Genomic DNA, 21,312 nt, shown 5'->3' with positions numbered 1-21,312 from the left:
TTCCAGAACAAAAACGGGCACTGAAGAGAAGCTCCTGACTGATGAGGAAAGAAGAGGAGGGAGCTGAAAGGCCTCAAGGTGGCAGCAGGGTGATGATGTCCCCCAGTCATTGCTTCTCATTTTTGTGGGTAAAAATGGTGCTACCAGTGATAAAAAAAAAAAAAAGAATGAATGGGCAACTTAAAATAAAAAGAAATACAAGCGTCTGCTGCTAACCTCCATGGTGCTCAGTTGTGGTTTATTTTCATTTTTTTGTTTTGGGTTTTATGTTGCAGTACATTTTTATCTAAGGCTTCGTTATTTGATTACAACCAAAAGGAGTCAAGAGATGCTGTATTCACATAATGTATCGTAACTTGTCCACCCATTCGAATGGACCAACCACAGAGCAGGTAGCCAGTACGATATGTAAAGAGAATTTAAAGTGAATCGGAAATCAGATCTCCACAAAAGTGAGGGTGGTTCACTTCTGGCTTTTTGATGCTCCTCTTTTGTACACTGGTGCACAACTGATTTCATCTGTGGAGTTCACTTGACAGATAAAACCGAGATAACAATTATCATAAAAAAATGTTCAGTGTATATGTGTATAATAGATTATAACGCGTGACAAAATGTGCTCTCTGTCTGACCTTGGGCGACTCAGACAGCTGGTTTAGTTGCGGTTCAGCTGAATCTGTGATCATTTTGACACGAAAATCTGAGCACACAGCTGCAGATTAAACCCCTGCAGTTATTGTTTATCTGGACCCTCTCTAAACCACACATAAACAGATGCAAAGTGACAAAGTGACAGACCCCTGGGTTTTGAAAATCTGCTGCAAAGAATTTGGCATTGTATAGGTTCAGCAAAGCACTTAAAACCAGGCACACTGGAATTTTTTTTAAAGTGTACAGAGAAAATGCAAAAGGCAGAATCAGAAGAGTTAAGAGGAAGATAAAAATAAGTTGCTGGTTATCTATTGGATTGGATTCCTGACATAGAGCCAAAATATTCATTTGTTCTTACACATACATCCAAAAAGGGATATAAATATCTTCTCATGTCCCTCAAAAACAGATGAAAGGTTTAGACTGTAAATGAGGACATCAATAATGCCCATTCTTCAAATGTTTATGAAATTATTAGTTAACCTTAACAGCAATTAGAAGTGTGCAATGTTTAACCACCCTGGATACATAACTTCATAACCACCTCCTTATCACACATCTTTTTTCTTGCAGATCACAGATCACTATGTGCTCACAGCCTGAAGAAGTCTCAGAGTTTACTGAGACTTTTTCAGGCTGCAAGCACATTCAAATCAGGGGATCCAACAGCCTCATCTTTTGTTTGTTATCGTAGCTCATGGTGACTTTTTTTTGGTCAGCTTTGGACATTGTAATGTTGTAGAATTTGCTGATATTTAGTGGGGTCCATTCATTCTTCCCTCCATCCATGCAGTGCTTCCCGTGTCAGTCGCTGCCATACAACCACAGAGCAGAATATTTCCACCTCAATGCGTAACAGTTGGTAAATGGAGCTTTTTTTTTTTTCTCCACACATATAGTTGGTGATTTTAATTTTATCTATCCACAGCACCTGTTTCCAAAATGAGCTGGCTTATCCAGATGTTGATTTGCATATCGTTTAGACGTCTGATGACATTTCATTTAAGATTTCTTTCTCAAGGCTCTATTATGTAGACCCTGTTTGTGCCTTAGTGCAGTCCAGTGGAACAGTACACCACCAGTCCTGCGTCAGCTAAACCTCCCCTCAGGTTTTTCATTGTGGGGTTTTGTTTTGCCTTTCTGGCGAGCTGACATGCAGTTGCATAAAAAAAATAAAAAAAATTGTCTTTTATTCACTGGAAATCCCTAATGACACATAGACTGGCCATACAATTTCTAACAAGTCGATGATGCTGAAATGATGCTCTGAGACATTAGAAGCAGAAGGATCCCCAAACCTTCGCACGTCTTTTTTTCAATTAAAAAAGTAATAGTGCTTTTGAAGGCACATGTGTAATGTTTTACCCCATAGATTCTGTTCACTGCCCAAACCTTAATACGCTAATAATACAGTAGCTGTTCTGATAGATTTACTTACTACTTGTTACATCATCAGGTGCAGAGTCAACAAAACACTTCTCAGATAGTATTCCTATTTGATTATCTTGGTTTGCGATTTTTATAACAAATCTTGATGTGTTGGGTTGTGGAAATTCAGGCACAAAAGATTTAATTCCAACGGGCCACCTTTAAAACGTGACGTCAACCCAGAGCCCCGCCCCTGTGACGTAAACGGAAGTAGATGGAAACAGGCAGGCCAGACTGTCTCCGACAGCGAAAATACGTCTGTTGTGAGGGAGCCCGAGCCAGAAATATTGGACCCTGGTGTTAGTTCTTCAGTTCGAAAGTACGGGTGGCGTAGAAGTGGAAATTAGGTCAACATGGTTCACATCTGGGAGCATCTGAAGGTGCGGGTGTCACTTTTCGTGTTCCTCCTTCTTCTTCCTCTTCTTCTTGTTGTTGTCTGCCCTGGTGACGCCAGGCTGCACCGGACACGAAGCGCCGCCGACCCCTCGACGGAGGAAACCGTAGAAACTTACAACAAATACTACAATTATGTTGACCTAACCGCTCGTTTGCAGTCATTAGTCCAGAAATACCCTCACGTAGCGAACCTGTCGAGCGTAGGTCGGTCTGTGAGGGGCAGGGAGCTGTGGGTGGTGCGGATCACCGAGGACCCCAACACGGACAAACCGGGGAAACCCAAATTTAAATACGTCGGAAACATGCACGGCGACGAAACCGTGTCCAGGCAGGTGTTGGTTTACCTCGTGGAGTACCTGCTGACGAGGTACGGGGAGGAAGCGCGCATTACGGAGCTGGTGAACAGCACGGATATCTACATCATGCCCAGCATGAACCCCGACGGCTTTGAGAAGTCCGAAGAGGGGGACTGCGGAGGCGACAGGGAGGGTCGAAACAATGCAAATAATATAGACTTGAACAGAAGCTTTCCCGACCAGTACGCCAAGACGACTGTCTACGCTGGTAGCATCCCCGAGGTGATGGCTGTGATCAGATGGATCCAGGAGAAAAAGTGAGTCTTTGTCGTCTTTATCAAAAGCCACAAAACACGCTGCAGGTTCTCCTCAAGAGTCCAGCACGCACAACACGGACGGTCCAGCTGTTTGGGTGAGGTCCTGTTGCCATACCAACTGTTATAGCTTTAATACACTTAACTAGTAAACACGTTTTGGTCATCATTTTTTTTATTTTATGAGTTAAAATCCAGACCTACTACTCGGAGACACCGTAAGACTGAGGTTCACTTGGAAGAGGAGACGTCAGCCCTGCTTTTGCACAGATATCCATCCAATAAAAGTGGCTCTGCCAGCTCCAGGACTGCTCTGCAAAAAGCAAACGTCCCTCTGAGCACCTTCACATTACAACATGATATTTATTTCCCTGCAATCCAACAATGAGAGTCTTTGTCCGTAACTTATTACAGGATAGGGTCACGTATTTTTTTAGGTTTACCCTGATACAAGACATGCCCATATGCACACTGTGGTACTCTTAATGTTAAAGTTTAGGTTATTTAAAGCCCTCTTCTGTGTAACAGTTATTTCCTGATGCTTAGCTGAAGATAATATGAGACATCAGCAGTCAGAGTTGGTCAAATACAATAGGTATCCCCCAGATTTACTGTATTTTTAGTGCCAGATCCCTCCTAACCTCATGATCAGTATGGACATATATGTATTTTTGACTTGGGGGGGAGGGGAAACTGTGAAATTTTCCTTTAAGACTGCTGCTAAATTCAGCCATTGTCCCTCCAGATTCGTGCTGTCAGGGAACCTGCATGGCGGCACTGTGGTTGCCAGTTACCCTTTCGATGACTCAGCATCCCACCAGCAACAAGGCCACTACAGTCAGTCAGAGGACGACAGCCTGTTTCGCCACCTGGCCCTGGTATACTCACAGAACAACCCCAAGATGAAGACCGGTCAGCCTGAGTGTCTCGATTCCATTGACGAAACCTTTAACGATGGCATTACTAACGGGGCGCAGTGGTACGACGTGACTGGTAAGACGCTCAAGTTTCATTGAGTTCATTGGTTGAGGAAAGGTTTGTAGGTAAATGTCAGTATTTCATACTGCAGCGAAGAATCACAAGCTCCTGGTCTGTGTGATGATATCAAAAAAATACGGGTCGTTGTAGATCATCAGACCTATAAAGGTCTGTCGGGGGGGAGTGAGGACGTCCAGCCAGAGTCAGATGACTGAGAAGGCTGACATGTTTGTTTTTCATTGACCTCAATGTATCGTCTCATCATGTCTCACTGAACAAGGACATAACAGTCTGAAATGAGACAGCTGGTTGCATGTTATCGTGGAGGCGAGTTTGATGTGTGTTTGTGCTTTGAATGAAGGCCTATTGTTGTGTAAGAAGACGTTTGCCCAGTTTTTGCTCCTTAATGTTTTATATTTGTTGTGGACAGCAGAAAGTGTTTGTCAGCCAAAGATCTCAAGTAAAACTGTCTGTGTTTTATGAGCAGATATTGTTACAGTCCAGAAAACAACTTCAACTATTTTGCATGTCTAAGCTGTCTAGCGCTACTCTCCTGTCGCTTTGTTACCTCATTTTAATGAGCTCTGTCTAAAGACATTGTAAAGCAGAGTTCAGTGTTTCTTTGACTTCTCCTAGGCTGCATTAAGCTGTATTGTGTAACATATTATTGGCAGTTTACAGCTTTAATACAGATACATACTATAAGACTAATCTCCTCCTCAACATTTGCGGTTGGTAATGACCCAAAATTCATTTTCCAGTGATTGAAACCTTTAATACTGTAATGTGGGCTGCGGTTTAGGTTTGCCAGGGGTCAAAATGCCGAGAAACTGTAGGCACTTGAGCTGAGAGTGCACAGCTCATCGTGTTTGTCTGGCCAACAAATTATTAAAAGTAGTTCAAGCAGGAGACAGCTCCCTGTGGGCATTTTTAAAGCCCACATGGGCTGAATCTTCTGACTCTTCTTATGCAGCCAAACTAAATGCGGCTCATGTTGTTTTCCACCTCCTGTATAATTCAGGGTCAGATAAGGCTCTACTCTGCCCCACCAGGGCCGAAACTCCATCAACATACTCCCTGCTTTTATTTTTGTTGGCTTGTCCGACGGGTTGGGAAGTTGGTGATGTAAGTGTCCGCAGCTGCGGGTTACCGCTTGTGTACCATGCTGTTGTAAATTACAGGTACATAGATTAGCATGCATTGGCTTTGGTCAGATTAATTAATTATTATTTCATTACTTAATTATTCTCCCAAATTGTGATTGCTTCAAATTTCGATCGATACATCCAGACAATATTTCAGTCCTGTTTTTTTTTTTTTTTTTAGATCATGTTCTAAGAGTGTAATTCTCAGTTTGTGGTGTTGTAAATCAGCAGTATTATGATCCATGTGTGTATTCATGATAAGAAAAATCTACAGGCTGCAAGTATAAGTAGTTCGACTAGACACAGGGTGTCGAGATACCTTAGAAATAACATTTGTTCCTAATGCAGGTCACTTTGCTCTGGATATTATGTCAGTACATGTTAAGCTATTTGTTTACCACCTGGAGTAAATGGAGCTGTCAGTCATTACCACAGCCTTGAGCACACAATCTCACTCTCCGCAGAAGAAAGGATTTTCCAGGATGTTCTCAAGTCCTCGGAAATAAGAAGCACGGTGATGAGAAAACTGGCTGCTGTCAAACAGCTGAATAAACAATGCTTTCATCTGTCTGATGTGCCGCAGTGGATGAAATGTCAAGTCTAAATGTGGGCTAATGGCAGATGATGAAAACGCTCAGGACATTGTGTGACATAATGAGGGGTCCAGGCGGAGCGCCAGGACCAGGAGTCAAGAACAGGAGATTTTTTGTTTGGCAGTCAGAGCTTGAACTAATGATTCAGTATCACATGTTATGTTTGGCCCAAAATCCTTTTGACCACGTCTATTCTTGGAGGGCGAGTCCTTTTATTTTTGGTGATGGAACCCCCAGCGTGTAACTACATCTGGTAGTGTTGAAGATATAAATTGTTAGTTCTATTTCTTTTAGGCTATTTCTTAGCTTTTTCACTTACAGGATGTCGACTTTGTTGTATCATTTTAGTTTTTAAATCTACAGTTTAAAATGTTTATGGGTCTTTTGTTGAAAGCTGTGCGTCGTATTATTGCAATACAGTACATGCTGAAAGATCTTTTTCACTGCGTTCAGATTTCCAAGATAACAAGGTCCAGCATATAATTGAACTGTATGAAAGTACGTCTCTACTGTCGCGATAATCTGATGATACTGTAAGTATCTGAACACACGCACGCCTCTGATGGTCATTCTTTCATGCTGCGTCACGATTAAAAGCTGACAGTTACACAACTTTGTTGTACTTTGTGAAATGGTTTGTCCTGCATTTGAAATGTTTGACTAAAGAACCATCCCTGCGCCCTACACAGCAACTTCGGCTACCAGCGCTGACTCTGCCTGGCCAGTGGTTTTCCTGCAAAGTTCAGGGTGTGTCACTGGATCCTGTACATGAACAGGATATTTAAATCCAGGGCTGCTTGTCATCTGTCTGTGTGTTTGGCAAAGTCTGCATGTGCAGGATGTTTACTTTCAGTAATGTGCTTCGAAGACAATGGCATGTGGTTCAGTTTAAACCATTTAAAGTAACTAAGCACAAGACGATGTCTTGATATCTGTCGGCCAGACAAAAGGGTTTTTATATTTTTCGTGTTGTTTCTCAGATATGGATTTCCACACACTTGTCACAGTTGAATGTAAACCCAGTGTTGTTTGCTGATAATTAGCAGCTGAGATATATTAAAGGTTTGGTTTGGTTGACATAGCACCCTGCTGTCACCACTGGGGCCCAAAAGTCTCTGGTGAATTACCCGTACACATCTCTACACGTCACCCATACTCTGAATAAGCTCAGCAACTGTGCTTCTTATTGTCTTGTGTTCATGTGTTGGACGAACAGAGCGCTGCAAATCTCTTTCTGAAATTTTTTTTTATCAGAAGCCGATCTGAGGCTTCAGATTCCTGAGTTTTATGTGAAGCACTTTGAATTGCCTTGTTGAAATGTGCTATACAAATAAACTTGCCTTGCTTTCCTGCCTTGTCTAACTCGCACTGTTGAGCACACATAAACGTGAAGATGAACTTTAAACGACGGCTGTGGATTTCGAGCCTCCTCGTGTACATTGAATGTGTTTTAGAACTGGATCATGAAGAATAATTACAGGAAGTAAAACCTGTTTAAATGCTTATATGGGCACCTGTCACATGTGAAAAATGATTAACCTATCGTTTAAGCCTCACTGCTCTATCAGACTAACATTCGATACTTTCGAGCGTCAAGACTTTAACACATCTTCTGAACTGACCCTTCCCAGTTTCTATTGAGTGACCTGGCAGCCAGTCACTCTCGCCAAGATTCAGGCAGCTTAGCAGCTGTCGCTTGTCCGGGGATGACGCCAAACAACTTGTGCTTGCGGTGTGTATTTTAGTACGCCTGCTGTCTGAGTCAAGGCGTATAAACATCAAAGCCTGCAGCTTTTCTCCTAAACTTGTAAGAGATGCACTAAAAAAAAAACACCTTCAGTTAGTGCGTTTCCTTTTCCGATGTCCGAGAGTAAAACGACTTTTAGGAACATTTTGTCACAAGACAAGCCGTTTGGATTTTGAGAAAACGGGCCGAAATATGGACTTCTGGCAGTTTACTAAAGCAATAGCATAATCACTTTATAATTATTATTATAATTATTATAATTATTATAATTATTATTATTATTATTATTATTATTATTATTATTATTATTATCACAGTTTGTTCACACATAATGGAGCACAGCAGGAAGGAATTTAACATAACGGCTTCCAAAAAGACTAAAGTGGTACACATGGAACTTCATTGCACATACAGAACAGGGTTATTACAGGATTGTAAAGACTTGGGGTTCTGTATATTGGCTGTTTTTTCTATGCGTCTTTGTTTTGCATCACAAAATTCTCAAGCTTGTGTTCTGTGGCAACATTTTCCTGTTGAGCTGTGGTTGGTCTCTTCCTCACTGATGCTGACAGGAAATTGGTTACTTTGCAGAAGTTATTTGTCGGTGTTCAGTGTGTAAGCCTTTTCACTTTGAGTCTTGGAAAAAAAAAAAGGCAAATAGTGTCTATTTTATTGGGCTCCTGTGGCCACTCAGCAGGCAGTCATGGCAACCCTCCGGCCAGGGAGCCTCTGACTGCCTGCTCTCTGTTCCACAGGGATGGCCAGCCGAGCAGCTTGCTCTCCTGTGCGTGTTTGTGTGTGCCTCACTGGAGGGCGAGGTGGCTGGCAAACTGCAGATGTCATGGCTCGCACTAAACACTGTCTTTAAACGATGGTACTGCAGGGACAAAGACAAGCTCAAGCCTTTCCAGACAGAGCCTCCTGCTCTGCTAATGAACTGGCTTGCACCGATAGGGTTTAGCTTTAAGGAAGCAGAACATGCCGTCTTACATTGGATTTAGACAAATCCTTCCCTTATATATTGTTGCATATTTTGGCAGGGAAATTGAAATAAGTCTTGCCATATCTAACATGCTCTGTTTGTTACCTTTTCTCTTATCCAGGAGGGATGCAGGACTACAACTACCTCTATGGAAACTGTCTTGAAATCACCATAGAGCTGAGCTGCTGCAAATATCCTTTTGCTGCTGAGCTCCACAATGAATGGGATCTGAACAGGGAATCTCTGCTGGCCTACATGGAAAAGGTAGAACGTACAATAAGAAAATATAACGATATATCGACACAAATTATATTGCATCTTCAGTTTTTTTTGCGCGTTTAAAACGGGAATCAAAGCCCACCTGATACATTTGTCATTATTTCTCCAGTTCAGAAAGATGCTTTTTGTATTTAGCATGCCGTTTACTTCCAGGTTCACATAGGTGTTCGTGGCTATGTGAAAGAAGCAGTCAGTGGTGTTGCCCTCAGCAACGTCAACATCGTAGTGGCAGGCATTCACCACAACCTGACTACAGCAAAATATGGGGACTACTACCGCCTTCTGCTCCCAGGAACATACAACATTACAGCTGTGGCCCCAGGGTGAGTGATACTCCGCCGCTGAATGTCCTTCACATTAATGGATAGCACTTAATGCTAAGTAATAGTCAGGTTTCAAATTTCTTTGCAGTCCTGTGACCGCCTGGTGGCTGCTAGTTTCCTCACTGCTTTTTCCCAGCAGATCATTTTCAGATCACAAGGAACATTTTATTAACCTGATTCTTCCAGACTGTCAAATATTAACCAGAAGTGTTGCTCTAAAGCCTTGAATAATAGAACTTTAGTAGCGCTTAAAATGGCACTGATTGATAGCACTTTGTAGTTTGGCTTTCTTGAAGAACTTGTATTTTCTTGATTCTTGTTGTTCTGGGTTTTGTACCCTCATCGTTGAAATGCACTTATTGTAAGTCGCTTTGGATAAAAGCATCAGCTAAATGAAATGTAATGTAAAGAAATTCATAACATAACTTACTTCCTCTTTGGGTTACAGAGTAATTATTTTGTTACTGCAGTGTAGAAAAATGTGTTAAATTTTTTTCCTTGGTGAGCTTCCTGGTAAAGAGAGTACAAGAAGAGTTTATGATTTTTGTTATCATTGCAACAGACATCTAATTGTTTTACGTAATGTCGATTTTTAGGAGGAGTTGAAGTCCTCAAGCATGTGTTTCTTTCTCTATGCAGGTACATATCAATGACAGTTAATAGTGTCCAGGTCATAGAGGGGAAAACCACAGAACTTAACTTTACCCTGGCACCTGTGGTCAGTGATGCTGCGACTACAACGCCAGTACTGTCCACCAACGATCCAAACAATTCCACCGCCAACTCTTCGAACTCCACCCAGACCCTTGTGCCACCTTCTGGAGAAACCGAGATGAGCCCTCCTTTGCTTCCACCTGTTAACCAGCTCATCCAGCCTCAGGAATTTCGTCACCACAACTATGCAGACATGGAGCTGTTCTTGCGCAAGTACAGCAGCGAGTTCCCCTCTATTACCTATCTGCACTCTATTGGCCACTCCGTGGAAGAGCGTGAGCTCTACGTGATGGTCATCTCAGACAACCCTACTGTTCATGAGCATGGTATGTCTTAGATGGCAGTTTTGTTTTGCATTTACATCTGATAAACACCCTGCCTCTACGTGCTCTTAATGTTCTTTGGTAGCATGTTAATGTTATCTATTAATACAGACTCTAATTTTGCCTCTCGCTCTCTGCCAGGTGAGCCAGAGTTTAAGTATGTGGCCAACATGCACGGCAATGAAGTGGTGGGTCGAGAGTTAATGCTCAACCTCATTGAGTACTTTTGCCGTAACTATGGTACCGACCCTGAGGTCACGAGTTTGGTCAACAACACCCGCATTCACATCATGCCTTCTATGAACCCGGATGGCTATGAGGCAGCCACTGAAGGTAAACGAAAGGGGACACATGCACTATGAAGTTTCTTATACAGGCATAAATTGTGATTGTGGGGAAATATTTTAGTGTACAGGTCACACACAGGTGTTTTATGTATTGCTTTTGGATACACGAGCAGAGGTGGAGTGTTATGTGACACGACTTGAATTTGATCATTTGACTATTTCTTGAGTGTGTGATGCTATCAGTTATCACATTTCCATCCTTTGTAAATGAAACGGGACTGAAAACTGACCAGACCAGCTTTATACACACACAAAGTCTTGTGTGAATACAAAGAAATACGTAGCATGACTTGTATTAATTAAATGTGTTTAATGTTAAATGGAGCTGTCATTCTAACCGCAAAATAGCATATCCTCATATATGATTTCCCTACACACTGCAGCCTCCAGGTCATCTGCTATGAACTGGCTTTAGCTGCACTACGATTCTTTTGTGAGTCAGTAATGTGTAACATAGAGCAAAGTTTGACCGAATATGTTCTCTGACAATATTTAGTGATCAATTGCTGCTGATGTGTTAGAGGAAGTGTAGAGGAGATGGAGCTGAGGTTGCGCAAGTCTCATCAAGCAGGAACATGTGGTCACAGACACAGATGCACAGCGATGACTCATCAATGGTGTTTGTTTCCTCACAGGTGATATGAATGGCTCCGCAGGGCGCAACAACAGCAACAATTTTGACCTGAACCGCAATTTTCCAGACCAGTTTACCATCATCACAGATCCCAGACAGCCAGAGACGATAGCTGTGATGAACTGGCTGAAGAGCATCCCTTTTGTCCTCTCAGCCAACCTACATGGAGGCACGGCCTTATTTACAACCTTCATTGTGGTTATTCAATGTCACAGCCACCTTTTGATAGTGATAGTGTGTTCATCATATTTACTGTTGAAAATATTGTGTATTTTCCTTCCATAAGTGTTTTTTTTTTTTTTTTTTTGTAGATGATAGAAAGGCACATTAAGTCACTTCGGTAATTCTACAGGATTACTGCTGTGACTTCAAGTTTTGGCTTCACAGTTAAAATACAAGTTAAATATAAGTTAAAAAGTCAGTCATGCTCAATGAAATTCATTGTAGCCACAGATTCAGGTGCTTTTTAGTGGTTTGTGCTGTCTTAGCTTTGTGTTATGAAATTCAGGTTCCCTGGTGGTCAACTACCCCTTTGATGATGACGAAGATGAGATAAGTCGCGATAGCCCGTCACCTGATGACAAGGTCTTTCAGCAGCTGGCTCGAACCTACTCACAGGTAACTGGACACTCGCTGTGGCTTATGTTTCAGACTGAACTCGTGTCTGCTTACAGTTTCATCTTTTATTTGAAAATGCAGTGTGGCTGGAAGCTACAGTGAGACAATGATTGAAAGCCTGACTACAACAGGGCTTATTGTTTGTTTTTTACTTGTGTGTGCAGGAGAATTCTCTGATGCACAAAGGACACCCTTGTCAGGACCAGTCCTCTAATGAATATTTTCAGGATGGTATCACCAACGGTGCTCAGTGGTACATTGTTCCTGGTATGTCCAGATCTTTCAGTCTTTGTTGCTCACCAGATTTCTTTTCATCCAAAGCACACTTTTATACTTGAGATTTTTTTTTTTTTTTTTTTTTTTTTGAAATAATGCTTTTCTCTCACATCTTTTGCCAAATTCCATTTTATTGCCTCAGAAGGATTGATAGTTTGGTTGGTTTGTCTGCTAAAGTTGTATTCCTCCAAAAAACCTTACTAAAGCTGCTGTAATTGTAGACTTCTGTGGTGCCAGTTCTTCAGTAAGGCACTGAAGAGCTGAAAGCAACACACAGACTGCACCACTTCTTTATTACCAGGATTGTCTGATTACTTTATAAACAAAACCTTACACCATCATAGATGCTGTAAACGTTCCATCCGTAATGGTGAAAAGCTTTAAAGTCTGAGATGGAGTTTAAAGGAGCACTTTTTCCTCCAGGCGGCATGCAGGACTGGAACTACTTAAACACCAACTGTTTCGAGGTGACCATCGAGCAGAGCTGTGTCAAGTACCCAATGGCCAAGGAACTGCCAAAATACTGGGAACAAAACCGACGAGCCCTGCTTCAGTTTATACACCAGGTAGTAGACACGAATCTGAACATTACCCTTAGCTCTCTCCTCAGTTTCACTCATGTTTATGTGGTCATTTGTCTCTTTAGGTTCACACTGGAGTGAAGGGCACTGTTTCAGATATTGGCGATAAAACAGGAATTCCCGATGCCACCATTAGTGTGGAGGGGACAGACCACAGCATCACCACAGCTCATACCGGAGACTACTGGAGACTACTGATCCCCGGGACTTACACCATCTCTGCCTCAGCCCACGGGTAACATTTGTATTTTGGAAGAAAGAACATACTGAGAATGTATCATAAAGTTTCTGTTCCATTATGTTCAATTATTTCCAGTGGCACTAACATTAAATAACTTTCCCTGTTGTCTAGATATACCCCCGTGACGACCTATGCCACAGTCTCAAAGGATCAAGTGGAGGTGGTGGACTTCAGACTGACGCGTTTGCATTCAGACAGTCATGGCCAGCCCTCCAATGGCCCCACGCCCACACAGAACCCATCTGACAGGGAGTTCCATAGCTTAATCAAGGAGCTCTCTCTGGGCCAGGGTTTAGAGCATTTGGTCAGGAGCACAGCCGCAGACAGCAACTTCCGCTACCGACGCTCCAAAGAGCTGTCCGGCTTCTTGAGAGGCCTCACGCTGAACTTTCCCAACATTATATTTTTACACAGGTAGGCAGTTAATGTCATTTCCTTTTAGGCATACACAAATATTTGACTTCATATCTCCATACGGCTCATCTTCAGTCTGCCAATAGTCAGTGGTGTTAAGTTGGTAAAAGGTCAATGCTGTGCAGATCTGCTCTGTTTTATAACTCCAGTTACTCTTGATGCTGCTTTGTATTCAAAGATTCTCATGATACTGCCCCATATTCTGGTTTCTTCTCTTCTGTGTCCAGTTTGGGCCAGAGTGTGGAGTTCAGAACCATTTGGGCTTTGGAAATCTCCAACAAACCACGAGAAGCTGAACCGTCTGAACCAAAGATCCGCTTTGTAGCAGGGATCCATGGCAACGCTCCAGTGGGCACAGAGCTGCTGCTGGAGTTTGCTGCCTTCCTGTGCATCAACTATGGCAAAAACCCAGCAATCACCAAGGTGAGTGACAGGGTAATATAGTGCTGTGGAGATAGACAGGAAATGTGGTGTGTGCCCTAACCTCTGAGCCATTAGGTCTCCCCTTACTACAGCAAAGATATCTTCAATGTAGCCACGTCTGTAATTGTTCCTTTTGCATCCATTTCCCTGCTTTAGCTGATCAACGAGACCCGGATTTTCATTATTCCTTCTGTCAACCCCGACGGACGAGAACAGGCTATCGAGAAGCAGTGCACATCCTCCCAGGGCTTGACCAATACTAACGGCAAAGACCTGGACACAGACTTCTTCGGTCAGTTGTATGGATTTATATGTCTGCATCTGAACTTTAAAACGGAGATAAAAGAAGATTCACTTTACATATTCAGTCTAAACTTGACAAAAAGTAGCTGTGAATGTGAAAAATACATGTAATTGCGTGTTTTTACGCTTACTGTACAAAACTAGGTTTGCTCTCAGCTCTTTTTTCTCTCCACCATCTGTTCTCCTGCTTTAATAGGAAATGCATCACAGCGTGTGGTGGAGGCTGAGCCGGAGACCAGAGCCATGATGAACTTTATTCTAAACAAAGGCTTCAGTCTCTCTGTAGCCCTCGATGGAGGCTCCCTCGTTGCTACCTACCCTTATGACAAGCCTGTCCAGACTGGTAACACCACTGTGCAGAAAACAGCTCTTTATTTAACTCCTTATCTGTCTTGTTAGATTGCATAATTTTAATTTACTCATTCGAAGTTTTTAAATCAGTTTATGGGGAAAGTTTGAAATGGACGCTTTAGGGAAAGTGCCCAGCGATAGTGATTTTTGTCAGACTTTGTTTTGTTTTTGTTACATAAGATGCTGAAAGAATCAGTCACAGCACTAATGGCCTTTTCTTCACAGCATAAAGCCTTCCATTTGTAGCTATAAACATATCAGGTTTATGGAACAGAAATTCTCAGGATAAATACTAAACTATCTGAAACCTGTTGGCCACTAAACATCTCTAGATTTTGTGGTGTGAAATTATTTAATTGTCTATTCTATCTTTCCAGTTGAAAATGAGGGCACATTGAAGTACTTGGCGAGTGTGTATGCCAACAACCACCCCAAGATGCACCTCGGGGACACTGGATGCTCAAATAACGGGCAGCGTATGTCACTTCAGCACTAAAAGTCTTTGTCGTGTCGGTCATGAATACCAGTAGTTAATAAGATGTTAGTGGTTAACAGCTAACTTTTTTGTTTCTCAGTGGGGAACATTCCAGATGGAGTTATGAGGGCAGCAGAGAGACAAAGTCACATGGGGAGCATGAAGGTGAGTCTTTCCACCGCACTGCCTGAAAACAATGTCTGTAATTAAACTGTTTCCACTGCATAGTCAAATATGATCTGAAATGGAAAAAGCACATCTTTTTTTAGTGGAGATGTGCTGTTTTGTTTCTGTTTTAAACTGCTTGTGTAACAGTTTTAAGAGTCTTTAGTTTGGAGATGTTTGTCTTAATTAAATGAGAATTAAAGCAAAGTGTTGTCCGGTGTGTCATATTTTCCATCCAGGACTTCAGTATGGACTTTGGCCACTGTCCAGAAATCACAGTGTATACTGGCTGCTGTTTGTTCCCCCCTGCTGAGCAGCTGGCCACACTGTGGGCCGAGAACAAGAAGGCTCTTCTGAGCATGTTGGTGGAGGTATGATGCAAGATTTTATCTATGGACTATATTAATGGACTTCTTTAAAATGGCCTGTTCTAGATTTGTAACAATTTATGATATTGCTGTAAGACATAATATATTAATGGATTTATGGATTTGAAAGTTTTGGTAGCACTATTTAAAAGAATTGTTTTTACCATAAATCCTTAATTTTCCCTCCACTTTTAAACCATCCAGGTCCATAAGGGGGTGCGAGGTGTGGTACGGGACAAGAGTGGAAAACCGATTGTCGGGGCGATCATTGTGCTGAACGGAGGGGTGAGAGTGTTCACTGCAGAGGGAGGCTACTTCCATGCGCTCCTGGCTCCTGGCAACCACAATATTGAAGCTGTTGCTGACGGCTACCAACAGCAACGTCAAAAGGTACACACTTATTAATTATTCATTAGGTATACCTGTTTAACTGCTCACGAAAGTGAATAGAATACAATCAGCCAATCATGTTTTAGAAACTCAAGGAGGGGATCCACTGAGGTGCCAATCAAAGCCTCGGAGGGGGGAATGTGATTTAAGGGACGATGAGAACAGCATGGTTAGGGCTTTGATATGACCAACATCTTTTTCCAAATTTAGGTCATATCCAGATTACAATACTTTTAATGATCCAGAATTTTTAAAAAAAAATTTACTTGAAACAATAGTTTATATAAAATGACCACATGGAAAGGTTTTTTCCTTATTCTTCTAATATTCAACAAGCAAATATTTATATTTTCCATTATGATCCCTTGAAAAACCTTCAAAATAGGTCAAAAAAATTAAATAGGCATATGTGTGTACATGTACCTTATTAATGTAAAACCATGGACTTTGCCTATTAACAGAATTAAATAATTGACAAGTGTTCAATTAATGAGGCAGAAATATTGAGTAAAACAAAAGGTTTTCTATGTCTGGTTTTGAGTATTTCTTTTCTGTGTTGGAAAGAACAGAAAAATTCTGTCCTGGTTGTAACAACATGCACTTTGTTGTACAAGTGGAGATCACGCGTAGCATTATTTCAGTAGTTGATGCTTGTAAACAAAAATGACCTGGACTTTGGACTCAGATATAGAGCCAACATGAGAATGCAGTACTGACACATTTTGGCTTCATAGTTCTTGCATAATTTGATGTTATTCAGCAGTTCATAAGAAGCAACTTCATTACAAAACTTATTCTTACTTAAACTATTTTTTATTCAGTTAAAAAAAAATAAAAAAAATATCAGCCTGTCATTTAGTTGTAAGGGAACATAAATTGACAGAATAAAGTATCACGAAGACACATAAATATAGAACAGCAAATTATGTAACAAAGTCTTTGACAGAATGTTACCACGGTTCCCCCTAAGTGTCTATATCTATGTGAGGTGGAGGGCGAAGCACACAAAATCTCTCCGTTACCTCCACCCGTCCATTCGGGTGCTCTGAAATTTGGAGCGTGGGGTAGGCGAGTTCTCGAAACAGATGTTCCTTGATGGTGTGCCCGAGCTCCAGACTGTAGGCCGTGAGCTTCCTGCGAACTCTAAAGAGCAGAGGATCCACCGCTGCATGATATGTCCGCTGGTAACCTGCCACAGTGAAACCGTGGATCATCAGATCATCGCCAGAGCTCCCCTCTTTAGTGGTGGAGACTTCAGTGCTGCGCGGCAGTTCTGACAGATCTGGAATAACAGCAGCATTCCTGATATACCGATCATCCAGGGGTTTGTGGGGGTCGGCGTCTCTCCGCTCACACACGAGGTCCATATCCAAACTCGGAGGCAGCATGTATTTCCTGTCCTTAGTAGTCTCCCCGTATTTCTTAGGACATCGAACACTCTTCCTGAGGCCGTAGGAACGCATCTCAGACCTGTGGAAATAAAAGTGACATGAGTTTCAGTGGACTCTGGTGCCTGTGTTGGCTTCTTCTGGGTCTTCTTATAAAAAAAAACCCCACCACAATTGTATTAATAATGAAAAAGAGACATACATACTATTTGGCAACAACTCTTCGGGTGCATTTTTCAGACCACATTACTAAAAGAGGTCTGGAACCACTGAGCTATGAGTCTACTGTTTCCATTTTTTACGCTGCACTTATAAGGACCCTAAAAAAAAGAGATGCAGTTATCTTGCGTTGTAAAAATATCAAGCAAGTTACAAAACATTAACTGTCAGATTCTTCTGATTATCCTCTCAGCTGAGTAATCCAGGATTTTTTGTGAGCCGGCACTGGTTTAAAGAAACAAGACAACCTGCATCACATTATACTAAGCAGTCACACCTGCAAGCCAGACTTGCTAATTAGGTAATAAAGAACCCTGAATTCACAAGAAGACAGCGCCATCCCTTTTACCTCTGTTTGGAAAAACAACCGGGAGAGATCAGAAGATGTGGTAAAGATTGATGTTTTCTTTTTGTTGTTGTATTTAGAAGTTCTAAGTGCAATTAAATGTATAAAAAGTTTGTCAGATTTGTCAAAAAAACGACCAAAAAAAACCCCATTCTAAATATTTCAATTTCACATCTTACCAACACACACTAATGTACTACTATGATTGTTTGTGAAATTCTGGAAACACTTATCTTAAGAACCTTAATTGATACGACTACAGTTAATATTCAAAAGCCACTACACCCCCAAATGAGTTCTGTTTGACACAGACTCTTCTGTTAGAAATATCACTGCTCTGCTGTAAATCATCTTTGTTTCAGGAAGATTCAGAGGTTGATTATTTACAATTAGGAGTTTACATTTATTTATTTTTTGTTGTTGTTGCTGTCTTCCAGGTCATGGTATCTTCCGATGAAGCTGCGAGCACCATCATCATTGAGTTTGACATGGACAACAGCATCTTTGGCCTCCCCAGAGAGTTTGTTGTGGCCAGTGCAGGTAACAAAGCCTTATTCAAAGGCCTGTTGCTACCAGTGCTCACTATACGTGCAATACGTTGCCTGTTCCTGCACAGATAAAGCTGTTGTAGTTTGTATACTGTAGCTTCATGTTGTTTATGCTTTAATGTTACTATAAGCATCCCAATGATGCAGCTCATGTAACTGTCCTTTGCTCGCATAGCATGTTTCTTGCATCCAGTAGATCACTCTTTATGATCTTTAGAGCAACATCTTCAGTAAAGCGTATCAAAAATATATTACTAATATTGCAAAGGGCTTAATGATCAAAACAAACAAATGATAGCAATATTGTAAACTAATTTCATGTAATATATTTTTAAAAACAAGGCGTGATCTTGATTTGTCATTGAGTAACGGTGTCTGTGCATGGAAGCAGGTGTGCTGAGTTGCGTTCCTCTCTTCCCCTCTGCAGCAGCCTCCATGACGGCCTTGGTGGTGACGGCGTGCATCATCTGGTGTGTGTGCGCAGCCAAGTCTAATCGTCAAAAGGACGGCTTCCACCGTTTGCGACAGCACCGCGATGACTACGACGATGAGATCCGGCTCACCTCCATGGGCTCCAAGAAGTCGCTGCTTGCCCACGAGTTTCAGGACGAAAGTGAAAGCGATGAGGACACACTGTATGCCAACAAAATCTGAGAAAGGACTGCACCGATTTGGCCGTTGGCTCCAAAGTCAAACCCCTTGGGCCAACAAGGAACAGGTTGAACTCTGAGCAGCTTGTGTCTCTCTTGAAGACCGAGATAAGAGTGAAAAATACACTTTTACTGTTATACCAACAAGAGGACTCCCTCCTGGTCACTCAGTTATTAGAGCTTTTAAATGAATACATTCTGCTGGTGTCTGAACTGAAAGGCTTCTTTTTTTCTACTGCGTCTCTGCTTGACTGGTTCAACAGTAGAAAGGCAATAAAGAGACCGTGATCCATCCTTTAATGCAGCTTTTTTGTTTCCGAGCCATTCAAGAGTACTCTCTTAGACTACTGAGTGTCAAGCCAATAAGTCCCAATGAACTCCTCGTTAGTGGATGTGGATGTGGAACTCCAGATGGAAGTGCTTTATCTCCCACGGACTCCCCATTAATATCAGTCACAACCATGCACCTCTTTCAATACTGCTTTGAGCTAGGCAATTACAAAGGATTTCTCTTTCTTTATCCACGATAGCATAGCTACACTGAAGTGTTCAAGCCTTTGGGAGACGGAATCCAGTACTGTGCCTTGGCTTCTATAAAGTTTACTGTCCCAGTTAGGCTATAGTTTGTGATAAGAGACCAACATAGTGAATAGGTAATACTTAGTCCATGTTGGAATTTGATCCATCCTCTACTCAGGTGGTACAAAAATAGAGAAATTATGATGAAAAGAATTCTGAATTCCAGCGTTGCACTGTTTCTGTGCAGACAACTCCGGGCTGGATGACCTGGGTTCAGTAGTTCTCTATTTTTCCAGTGCGTTAGTGGAAAAAATCAGGATGTGAATGCTTCTTGAAATCATCAGGGGGAATCTGTCACCAGGCTTGAATGAAACCCTGCTGAGATAGTAGAGAGTGCTCTGATGTGTGTATGGAGGTCACTTGCACCAAGTGGAAAGCAGGGATCGTTCCATTTCATTGGCCAAGAAAAAAAAACATGATATGTCACCATGAAAATAATGTATTTTATTTCCTTTTTTGTTTTAAAGCTAGCTTCGTTGTTGGGTCATTTCTCTGTACATAGAAAATCACTGCTGACTTTCACTTAGATGTGATTTTCATCATATCTAATCTCTCGGTATAAAGCATGAGTTTTGTTTCATATGAATATCTTTCCGTTTTAATGTTTTGATTACAAAAGTCATACCAGGTTTGTTTGTCTGTTAACAATCGGTGTCCAGGAATCAATGTCGGAGGCAGCCATATACATGATATTAAGGTCCAGTGCAAATCAATTTTTTTCAGATGTTTTGTAAAGCGAAGGACATACCATTTGAATGTGAGATGTGGTTAAGAAAGAATCTTGTGTGAAATGGTGTAATTTTCAATTGATCATTCTTATAATATTTATATATACATAAAAAAAAAAAAAAAAAAAGCTCAGTCCCTGGGTGACTCATTTTAAGCGAGGAGAGGGATTGTGTGCAAGAAAACTGGAAAATTATTATAACACCTCTGTGTTGTTAATCCTCTGCTCAAACGTCTACAATGACAAGATTCCTCTTAAAGTGAATCAGGTGAGCTACCAAAAACCCTAAAGAATGACTCGATGAGACTTTCCATCAGCAATCTATGTTTAACCATTAATGACAGATTTCAAATCATTGCACTGGATCATTGAACTGTCAGGTGTCTCTTAATTTGGGAATGCGCTGCATGGTTTTCATTACATACAGTAGTTTGAAGCATTACTCCCTTGTTCTCACAAGAGTTTGCCCCGTTTTCCAGTCACTCTGAGAAGAAATTATTTCCTGACAAGCTGACGTCTGTGTAGCCGGACAGTTTTGTACATTAGTTTTCTTATACCGTGTCTGCGAACGCGCGTGTGACTTTTGAAAGATGAGTGCGTGTCACAGTCATGCGGCTTTGGTGTGAATATTTTATATGAACTGCAATCAAATGTAAATAATAGTTGCCAATTGTAAATGGGATAAATAAAGTGCAATTCATGTTATTCATGAATCTACACACAACCAAACTTTTCATAAGAACTTCTGTGTGATCAGGACATGCTAAAATGCACAAAAACTCACAAAACACAATGAAATAATAATAATTAAAAAAAAAAAATCTCACAACAGCTCGTGCTTCTGTGTTGCCTTTCTGACACGTCTTTGAAACGGATTACCCTGCAGTGAAGGAGAGCAAAAATAATCACTGAAACAGGATTTCCTCTAAATGAACAATGCTGTATTTATGATTCAGAATCGACGAAGCTTTTAAAAGATACGCAATTATAGAAAATGGTGGCCTTTACTTGGTGTTCTTGTCTCTTCTCCAGAAGCAGTGCGTGTAATGTGAGTAAAAGAGCTCCACGGCAGGTTGCACGGTGGCAGCACATTCAAGCAA

General features: G+C 41.5%; 1 protein-coding gene across 1 annotated transcript; it reads left to right on the top strand.

The window, feature by feature from the left end:
* Positions 1 to 2,279: 2,279 nt before the first annotated feature.
* Positions 2,280 to 19,624, top strand: cpda (carboxypeptidase D, a). The gene is made up of 21 exons (XM_069147977.1): positions 2,280 to 3,088; positions 3,831 to 4,078; positions 8,652 to 8,794; positions 8,963 to 9,132; positions 9,772 to 10,172; positions 10,311 to 10,502; positions 11,152 to 11,319; positions 11,659 to 11,768; positions 11,933 to 12,035; positions 12,468 to 12,610; positions 12,691 to 12,860; positions 12,978 to 13,280; positions 13,508 to 13,703; positions 13,860 to 13,995; positions 14,203 to 14,349; positions 14,735 to 14,833; positions 14,933 to 14,997; positions 15,237 to 15,368; positions 15,570 to 15,755; positions 18,146 to 18,248; positions 18,684 to 19,624. The coding sequence occupies exons 1-21, from the start codon at positions 2,433 to 2,435 to the stop codon at positions 18,908 to 18,910; spliced, it is 4,098 nt and encodes a 1,365-aa protein (XP_069004078.1). The 5' UTR covers positions 2,280 to 2,432; the 3' UTR covers positions 18,911 to 19,624.
* Positions 19,625 to 21,312: the final 1,688 nt, after the last annotated feature.

The sequence above is a fragment of the Embiotoca jacksoni genome, unplaced genomic scaffold, assembly GCF_022577435.1.
Source record: "Embiotoca jacksoni isolate LCO1_2020_lvr unplaced genomic scaffold, fEmbJac1.0.p SCAF_14, whole genome shotgun sequence".
NCBI classification, from domain to species: Eukaryota; Metazoa; Chordata; class Actinopteri; family Embiotocidae; genus Embiotoca; species Embiotoca jacksoni.
The sequence above is the reverse complement of the archived record's forward strand: the minus strand, read 5'-3'. Positions and strand labels throughout refer to the sequence as shown.